Raw genomic sequence first — 10143 nt, 5'->3', positions numbered from 1 at the left:
CATTTTTACCTTAGTATACATTCAACTAATCAACTGTTCTCACTGTGAGGTTTTTTAATGACATTCACAAACTACCCTTTGTTTAATTGTTTGTTTGTTTGAGGTAAAGCACAAAGCTACACAATGGGCTATCTGTGCTCTGCCCACCATGGGTATCGAAACTTGGTTTCTAGCTTGTAAGTCCTGCAGACATATCGCTGTGCCACTGGGGGGGCCCTTTGCTTAATACAACAAAGAAGTTCTCAGGTGCAACAATTTAGGGCTACGACATTTTTTTTAATCCTTAACTGTTGTAAGTAAAAATGTATCATATATGCAACATGTATGAAATCAGTAACTAGCTGAAAAATTGTTCTGTTTCTCCCTACTAACTTTCACTAGAGTACTCTATAAAACTAAATAGTAATTATTTGTGGAAAATAATTATCCTCATATTTCCTGTGATAAAACTAGAATAGATTCTTGTCACGGAGTGAGAGGAATAATATATAATTCAGTGAAAACAAATGAACTTTGATCCTAGAAAAACAATGACAGTACAATCAATGTTTACTATTTAGCAAGAAAACTTGTGATGATACCAGATAACCTCTTTGCAGAGACGTAAATGATTCATAACATGGAAATAAGTATTGTAAGAAATATTAAAAGTAAAAAATTTTACAGGTGATTTGGATTTTTTTTAGTTCCGTAATCACTGTATGAAAAACTTCAAAAATAATTAAGAACTTTATACTTATAAAAATATTATAAGCGTTTAGGCAAGAAATTGTCAATAATGTAGAACAAATTCATTAAAATTATTAATATGTTTACATTTTTACAGTACAGGCTGGAAAAAACTGTATGCCAAGAAATCAACCAACTTAAAGCTTACTATACTAGGCAGTGTTTAGATAGCAAGTAAAAAGACTTGTCACAGTTTTAAATATACAAGTACTACAATTTTTTTCCCAGATAGGTACTGTTCATACATTTTTCTATGGCTGATCTTCCATTCCTGGATGTGTTATGGAAGCAACCAGAGTACATGTAAATTTTGTGAATTTTCTGCATGGCGACCCTTCTTTCTTATGTTGTGTGTTGTTGCCTGGAACATAGGAACAGTTTTTGCCATTGACCTTTGTGTTTGTGAATTCCTACCTATTACAAACTGCCACACTTTGCTTACAATGGCTGAAATATATTTTTCATTATGTACCCATCACACTACTTATGAAACACCAAATGTTAAACTGTAGTTCTGATGCATGCCATTCCACTCAAACTCTACATCAGCTGTGGTTGTCATGACTTGCCATTTGCATATTCAGTCAATTTAACATAATGTACTCACCCTCTGTATAACTAACATATCAGTTAAATACATATAGCTATATCAGCCATTCCAGTCTTATTTATAAAGTTTCAGATGAAGATCCAAACAATCATATAATTATTAAATCACAGGCCTTTGATACCATTTAATAGTATTTAAGAACAACTGTTAATACAACTTAAATTTACCCATTTAACTTAAAACTTCTATACTGTGTCACAAATCCTGATCTAAATGTAAGATCCAAAACACAAAAGAAAATAAATTCAAGAGTAAAGAAGAGTGAAAGAAAAATTTCTGTTATTATCGAGGTTTCAAATACTCAGGACTCTTCATAGTGTAAACTAATTAAATAACTTAACTAGGCCAAATTACCTCATCCTGTTTATTGGGGTCAAACTCAACCTGTTTGATCCTTTCAATTTCAGAAAGTTCCTCCAAGATGTCCATCTCCACTCCACGTTCAGCTTTTCGGCATTGGTTTGCTGAGTCAGGAAAAAGGAAGACTGTGTCTGTTTGCTTGGTGCTTCCAGTTGATACGCTAGTTGTCTCCATTTCAATATCCAAAGGACTAACACTAGTAGCAACAGTGTTGCGGGCAGAGCTACTTGAACCATAGCCACTCTCTGGGCTACTTTCTGGACATTTCACAGTTCGTCTTATTCCCACTGAAGGAATACAGTTAGTTGTTTTATCCAAGGTCATTCCACTAGTATTAGAACCATAGCCGCTCTCAAAACTTCCATCAATCCTGCGACATAGGGTTGTTCCACTAATTCCCACAGCATCTTTAGTGGCTAGAAACCTCACATATTGACCAGAATCGGGTGATGCTACACAGAGAGCTTTGGCTATAATACGAGTTGCTGTTATTTCAGCAAATGTTGTTATGTCCATCACCTTCCTTTTGGTAGCTGGAGTAATTAATCAATTTTGAATGAGAAAAACATTTTGTAAAGTTACACAGTAAAAACAATTGTTTCTTTTGGTACTTTAATGTCAAAGTTACACTTTCAAATAATTCTCTCTCTCCTAAAATGAACTGTTCATTACAATATTTTAGTAGACATTTCTTAACTGGTCAGAACTGTTTATTACTTACTTTCAAATATATTCATTAACTATTATCTGGACTACTGTGTTTATTAAAAGATCTCAGAAGACATTTTTACTGTCTTTAGGATTTCTGATTTCACACAACAAATTTACCTTTTTCATCTAGAATGAAACCTTCACAGATTGCTCTGGCTGTCTGAGTCCCTGTGCATGGATGACGAGCTGGACTTGTTTCTACACCTACTGTTATCTTTGGATGTTTTTGTTGTATACCTGAATATCCCTCTTTTTTACGCTGTCTTTTAGCACACAAGGATTCTTTCTCAGACTTCTTGAGTTTCTCCTTTAGATAAGCAACCTCGTGCTTTAATGTGGACAACAGATGTAAGATATGACAACTGGTGTATGATATTATATAAACACAAACAATATTAAAATAGATTTATGAATAAATGATTTGTACATTATAGAAGGTCACAAAACAAAGAAAATAACATTAGAATTGAAGTTTCTTTTTACACATGTTTGGGGTTTACAGTATGATGAAGAAAGGGCACTAACATTAAGTATTAATTATAAAGTATTCATTATAATTTACTTTTACAGACAGGCAGGCAGGTAGACAGACAGACAGATAGGTAATTAAAAGATCTCAGAAGACGCCTTAAGATATTTTCTGGGCTGCCCTGTTTATTAAAACATCTCAACAGAGAGAGAGAGGGGCAGATGGTTAAATAGATAAAATGAAGTGACCAAATTAATTACATTTATAACACATTTTATGTTTATAAAAAGCAAAACATAAAGTCGTAATTAATTCACAAAATATAAAACTTCAGAGTAGAGACAAATGTATATATATATATTACTAAGAAGTGAGAGTATTCAAACACCAAATCAATTTTATAATCCAGAGTGAAGAAAACAAATACAACTGTAAGTCTCCCAAATATTTCATTACGACCACGGTTTCACCAGTAAATACATCATCAAGTACAGAATGAACTAGCTTGTGAACAGGTACATACATGTTTAACCAATTAATTGGTAGTAACCTTTACACCGACACAAGTGGGGAGGAGCCGAAGTTGATCTGATCTTTTAGAGCTTTGTCTGAAGTCGTTTTTATATTTATTTCTAAAATTTCCAGGTTATTTAATTTTCTACCCTTCTCAAAGATGTTTAAAATTTGACAGTTTTTTTTCCTGGGTGAAACTGCCGTTTAGTTTTCAAGCTTCTTACACTGGATTGGGAAAGATTTATTTATAGTACGAATCATGGATGTGACAGGTAACAAACATTGTTAATATAAGTGGTCTTATCATTTTATTTCCATACTATGTATTTTAATTAATGACAAGTTCATATGTGTTACAAGGTGATGGAAAAATACATACTGTGATTTATCAAATTCTGAACAGATAGTTTTATCCTTTTCAATTTAAATTGACAGAAAAAAAACAGTAAAAAATAATAAAATATTTGCTTAACTAACATGGATATAAGTATTTCATTAGTTTCAGTTATGAAATCAATCTAATTTCAGTCCAAAATGTTTTGAATTCATTTATTGTTTATACTTACTTCTACATCTTCTACTTTCAATATCAATATATCCACTTTATGTACTTACTTCTAAAAGTGGATATATTGATATTGAAGGTAGAAGATCTAGAAGTAAGTACACAAAGTGAATATATTGATATTGAAGGTAGAAGATGTAGAAGTAAGTACACAAAGTGGATATATTGATATTGAAGGTTGAAGATGTAGAAGTAAGTACACAAAGTGGATATATTGATATCGAAGTTAGAAGATGTAGAAGTAAGTACACAAAGTGGATATATTGATATTGAAGGTAGAAGATGTAGAAGTAAGTACACAAAGTGGATATATTGATATCGAAGTTAGAAGATGGTGTACTTACTTCTACATCTTCAACCTTCAATATCAATATATCCACTTTGTGTACTTACTTCCACATCTTCTAACTTCAATATCAATATACCCACTTTATGTACTTACTTCTACATCTTCTACCTTCAATATCAATATACCCACTTTGTGTACTTACTTCCACATCTTCTAACTTCAATATCAATATATCCACTTTGTGTACTTACTTCTACATCTTCTAACTTCAATATCAATATATCCACTTTGTGTACTTACTTCTAGATCTTCTACCTTCAATATCAATATATCCACTTTGTGTACTTACTTCTAGATCTTCTACCTTCAATATCAATATATCCACTTTTTGTTCAGCTTGGGCTTTTTCTCTCTCACATATAGACAGAAAATGGCCCATTTCCACCCTGGTTTTGTCTATTACACCTAAATATTCAAGAAGCTATTCAATTAGCTATTAAGGAGTTACTCTTATTAAAAAATATTGCTTTTCAGTACATATTAATATCAAAACTGTAGTTTATATCAAGTCCACATGCACAGCACTCACAAAACTAACAAAACATTTATGGAAACTAACAAAACATCAATAAAGCAACAGCAAACTATACCACAGAGCTCTCTCAAAATACTACTTAGATGTACCACTTTAAAAATAATAATATAATCCTAGTGATTTTCACATCTCTACCCACAAAGAGCTTTAGGGTTTTATCCTTTTACATCATTTACCAAATCAGTGTGTTCTACTAACTTACTCTGTAGTTGATACACTCAGATTCTTATATATATTTTATCTGAAAAATCAACTAACTTACTTTGCAAGACTCTTTTGATCCTCCAAAGTCTGAGCAGAATAATTAATACTGCAGCCTCTTTACCAGCTCCTTTCTTTGAGGGAGTTGTTAGAAATGCAATATCAAGTCCAAATGCCACAAGAACAACAGCAGCATCACATATCTAAAACATATCATTATAAACTGGAGAAGTTGTTAACGAGGAATATGTTTACATTAAACAAGGGAAATGGAAAACTATTAATAATACATATAAACACTACAATTGTGTTCCTTAAAACACGTTTTGTGGAATGCACAAAAAAATGTTTCTGAAAAACAATTACGTCTATTTTAACCACCAAATATTTTCTAGCAGATACAGTTCTAAAAAATAAATGAAAACTAAAAAAAAGCAAATTCAAAGTTACTGATCAAAACATCAAGCTTTTTTTTAACCCCTGATTAATAATGGCTAGTACAGTCAGCTGGGAGCAGAAAAAAACTTTTAAGTGGCTGTTTCACCTAAAAGGTTAATTTTTAAGCTAACTTGAAATCCAGAAAGTAAATACATTATTTAAATGAATACGGACAATTATCTACAATTTAATTTTTCAAAGTCTTCTAACACATTCTTCAAGTGGTATCAGTACAACAATACAGGCATAAATGTTCGTTTGTTTTGTAAATTAAGAACAATTAAGAAGTTATTACAAATCTAATGTACTTATATCTCTGAAAATGGAACTAAGAGAAATGATTCTGAACAAAGACTTTTTAAAGAGTGGAACTGTTGAATGGAGTGCTTTAAAGCTGGGAACTGGATCAAAACAATGACTTTTTATACAGTGGAACTGTTGAATTGAGTGCTTTAAATCTGGGAACTGGATCAAAACAATGACTTTTTATAGAGTGGAACTGTTGAATGGAGTGCTTTAAATCTGGGAACTGGATCAAAACAATGCATTTTTATACAATGGAAGTTTGTTGACTCGAGTGCTTTATAGGTAGGAACTGAATGAAAACAATTATTTCTGATACAGTGGAAACTCTTGAAATGAGTGCTTTAAAGCTAGGAACCGAGTCAAAATAATGACTTTTTATACAGTTGAAACTGCTGATTTGAATGCTTTAAAGCTAGGAACTGAGTCAAATGCCTTTATAAGAACTTGTACTTCAAAGCTAGGAACTGAGTCAAATGCCTTTATAAGAACTTGTACTTCAAAGCTGGAAACTGAGTTTAAACAATGTCTTTATAAGTAGAACTTGTACTTCAAAGCTAGGAACTGAGTTTAAACAATGTCTTTACAAATAGAATTTGTACTTCAAAGCTAGGAACCGAGTTTAAACAATGCCTTTATAAATAGAACTTGTACTTCAAAGTTAAGAACTGAGCCTAAACAATGCCTTTATAAATAGAACTTGTACTTCAAAGCTAGGAACTGAGTCTAAACGATGCAATATAAAGTGGAACTTGTTTTTTTTTTAATTATTTAAAACTTGAAATTGACCTTTAGGAATGGGGTCAAGGTCACCATCATTGTTGATTTAGTTTGCAAACTCTACACAAAGCTACAACATACTTGAAAGTTTATTGTCTCTGATGAACAGCTATCACTAAGAAAATGGGTTTAAAAGTACTCATTAGGTACACTTTTCTCCAACTTTTGCTTTCACAAAGATACACAAGAATATTGTTCCTTATAAAAAATAGAGCATATATCATTGTTGTTATCACCTGCACTATGATACAGTTAAAAGGTATATTCATCCTTCATATTTCAACAACCTCAATAGGTGCTTTCTTTCATGGCACAAAAGTCTATATTCTTCTCTTTTCATTTTTATAACGATGGAACTAATTTTGACGGTAGGACAGATGCCTCTAAAAAGTAGAAAAACTAATCTCTCAGATAACGTATTACGTATATTAAACCTGAGCGAACACTCCCAGCATCCGGCTGAAAATAATCGTAGGACGGTGACAGTGTCTAATAACACTTATGTCTCTAAAACTAATCCAAACCACAAAATTAAGAAATTTGAAATTTTATAAGTTATAGAAATAATTATTAGGAAATCGTGAAAATAATTCAGGCAGAACTAACAAAAAATTATGGATTTAAAGAGTTAAAACTTAAGCCCATTTCTTGAATTGGCTACTCATGGTAAACAGAGAAGTTAAAGATTACTAGATCTTATAAAATTGCAAAGTAAAAGCAATAACTGCTTTAAGTTTCAGATTTTAGACATATTTCTTTTGATAAAATAAAAGTCAAACTTCAAGTTGACTAATTAGGAAAGTAACTCTAGACACTTCCTATATTCTACACACATTAGAGACATAAAAATCCCCCAGACATTGCAAGAAATACTAAAAAATGACTAAAATGCTGGCAAGTACAAGTAATTTAAGGAAACTAACACTTGCCACCACAAACCTACTGCAAGTCTCTTAGTTGAGGTTTGGTCTGGTTTGTTTTTAAGGAAACTAACACTTGCCACCACAAACCTACTGCAACAAAAACAAACCAGACCAAACCTCAACTAAGAGACTTCAAAATTTAAAAAATGCACTCTTCATTCTGGGGCTGTGAGGAATGGTCAAATCCCACTATTTGATTAGAGTAGCCAAAGAGCTGGTGGTGGGTGCTGTTGACTAACTGTCTTCCCTCTCGTATATCTGTAAAAATTAGGGATAGCTAGCACAGATAACACTTGAGTAACTTTGATTGAATGTCTGAAAATATCTACAGCCTGATCTGGGGCTGGGCATGGCCCAATGGTTAGTATGTCAGACTGTGTGGATCCAAGGGTCCATGGTTTGAATCTTGTTGCATGTTTTTTAATTAAATTTGCTAGCAAGTTATAAAATGCTTTAAATTTTCTAGTTTGTGTTTATAAAATTTTAAAAACTACTGAAACTAAGCTGAAAACTCAGACACAAAGATGTTCTTTCAACCAACAGCAAGATTAACTGGTTAGGAAAGCAGAAAATTCCACTGACATAACAGTAACTCAGTAAAAAAAACTGAAACTTTTACCTGATTCAACTAGCATAACAGTAACTCAGTAAAAACAAACTGAAACTTTTACCTGATTCAACTAGCATAACAGTAACTCAGTAAAAACAAACTGAGACTTTTACCTAATTCCACTGACATAACAGTAACTCAGTAAAAAAAAAACTGAGACTTTTACCTAATTCCACTGATATAAAAATAACTCAGTAAAAAAAAACTGAGACTTTTACCTAATTCCACTGACATAACAGTAACTCAGTAAAAAAAAAACTGAGACTTTTACCTAATTCCACTGACATAAAAATAACTCAGTAAAAAAAAACTGAGACTTTTACCTCTATTCCTTGAATAAGGTATTTTGCTCTTCCTACAGCTAATCTACAACCAATCTGTAAAAAACAAATTAATAATTCTATATGTTTACAGAACACAGGTAAGTAATTAGATTGCTCAAGAGAATATTTAAAAGAAAAGAAAAAAAGTAAGAATATAAATACCAATAAATAAATAAAAGTAATGTATTTTTACAACCATGTAAGTCAACAACATACAAGTATCAAACATATTATAATAACATCAATATGAAATATGGGTTATAACATTAGAGAAAAGCATTACATTCATTTTTGATATAATACCAATGGTACTTAGTTTATGTTACAAAAATGTTTTTATCTTAATTTATCTGAAAATTCCCAAATATAGAAAAGAACTATAAGGATTAAGTACAGATCACACAAAACCTAGGTTTAAATTGATAAAACACTTCAGAATTGCTCAAGCTTTCCACCATGCCCATCACTAATTGTATCTTTAGAAACCAGTCAACACTCAGTTATACAGGTAATCAAAAATGAAACTCTCGCATATTCGAAGGTTGCCTTTCACATTTAAATATTAGGTGAATTATATTAAAAACTCAATTTCACCAAATGATCTGATACTGTACCTAAAAGACAAAAAAACCAATGAAACAAGTAACTAAGTCAAGCACAGATGTAATTACACCATGACCTAAACAAGTAACTAAGTCAAATATAGATGTAATTACACCATGACCTAAACAAGTAACTAAGTCAAACATAGATGTAATTACACCATGACCTAAACAAGTAACTAAGTCAAACATAAATGTAATTACACCATGACCTAAACAAGTAACTAAGTCAAACATAGATGTAATTACACCATGATCTAAACAAGTAACTAAACCTTAAATTTAAAAGACAAATAAAAATGATATAGTCATACCTCAAAGACAAAGATAATTAGTATAACTATACTAATATAAGATAGAACATCCTTTGTGTTTCTCAGATTAGGGCTAACAGCTTCTGATGAAGGGAAGATTAGAGCAGGCACGTTGGCAGAACAGTTTCTAATTGTTTTCCAATGTGGATCTACACAACCAAAGAAATTAAAACATCACAATGAAGTACCATTTCAGATGTAATAACAATAATCCTGTAAAATAAATGTAATGTTGGAGCATGTTGTGTTTCAGTAGTTTAATATATATTATTAACAAACAAGATGGAAGTAAAAATGTTGGAATATGTTGTGTTTCAGTGGTCTAATATACATTATTAACAAACAATAAAGAAATATTGTTACTGAAACACAACATATTCCATTTCTTTATTGTTTGTTAATAATGTATGTTAGACCAATGTTGGAATATGTTGTGTTTCAGTGGTCTAACATACATTATTAACAAACAAGAAAGAAATATTGTTGGAATATGTTGTGTTTCAGTGGTCTAACATACATTATTAACAAACAAGAAAGAAATATTGTTGGAATATGTTGTGTTTCAGTGGTCTAACATACATTATTAACAAACAAGAAAGAAATATTGTTGGAATATGTTGTGTTTCAGTGGTCTAATATACATTATTAACAAAGAAGGAAGTATTGTTGGAATAAGTTGTGTTTCAGTGGTCTAATATACATTATTAACAAAGAAGGAAGTATTGTTGGAATATGTTATGTTTCAGTGGTCTAATATACATTATTAACAAAGAAGGAAGTATTGTTGGAATAAGTTATGTTTCAGTGG

The 10143-nt window shown here is 31.4% G+C and overlaps 1 protein-coding gene across 3 annotated transcripts in view; it reads right to left on the bottom strand.

Annotated features, from left to right (window-relative positions):
• LOC111087200 overlaps window positions 1–10143 on the bottom strand; it is a 22989-nt gene that overhangs the window by 4145 nt on the left and 8701 nt on the right. For 2 of the 3 annotated variants that reach the window (XM_022393050.1, XM_022393049.1), the window contains 6 exons: window positions 9336–9484; window positions 8420–8473; window positions 5104–5245; window positions 4596–4711; window positions 2528–2738; window positions 1694–2232 (listed from right to left, as the gene is read on the bottom strand). In XM_022393050.1, the coding sequence (XP_022248758.1) occupies window positions 1694–2232; window positions 2528–2738; window positions 4596–4711; window positions 5104–5245; window positions 8420–8473; window positions 9336–9484 (1211 nt within the window). The remainder of the gene's footprint in view (window positions 1–1693; window positions 2233–2527; window positions 2739–4595; window positions 4712–5103; window positions 5246–8419; window positions 8474–9335; window positions 9485–10143) is intronic. The other variant, XM_022393051.1, reaches the window with a different exon arrangement.

Source organism: Limulus polyphemus, unplaced genomic scaffold, assembly GCF_000517525.1.
Source record: "Limulus polyphemus unplaced genomic scaffold, Limulus_polyphemus-2.1.2 Scaffold1865, whole genome shotgun sequence".
In the NCBI taxonomy this organism is placed as follows: Eukaryota; Metazoa; Arthropoda; class Merostomata; order Xiphosura; family Limulidae; genus Limulus; species Limulus polyphemus.
This window is presented reverse-complemented; position numbering and strand designations above follow the sequence as displayed.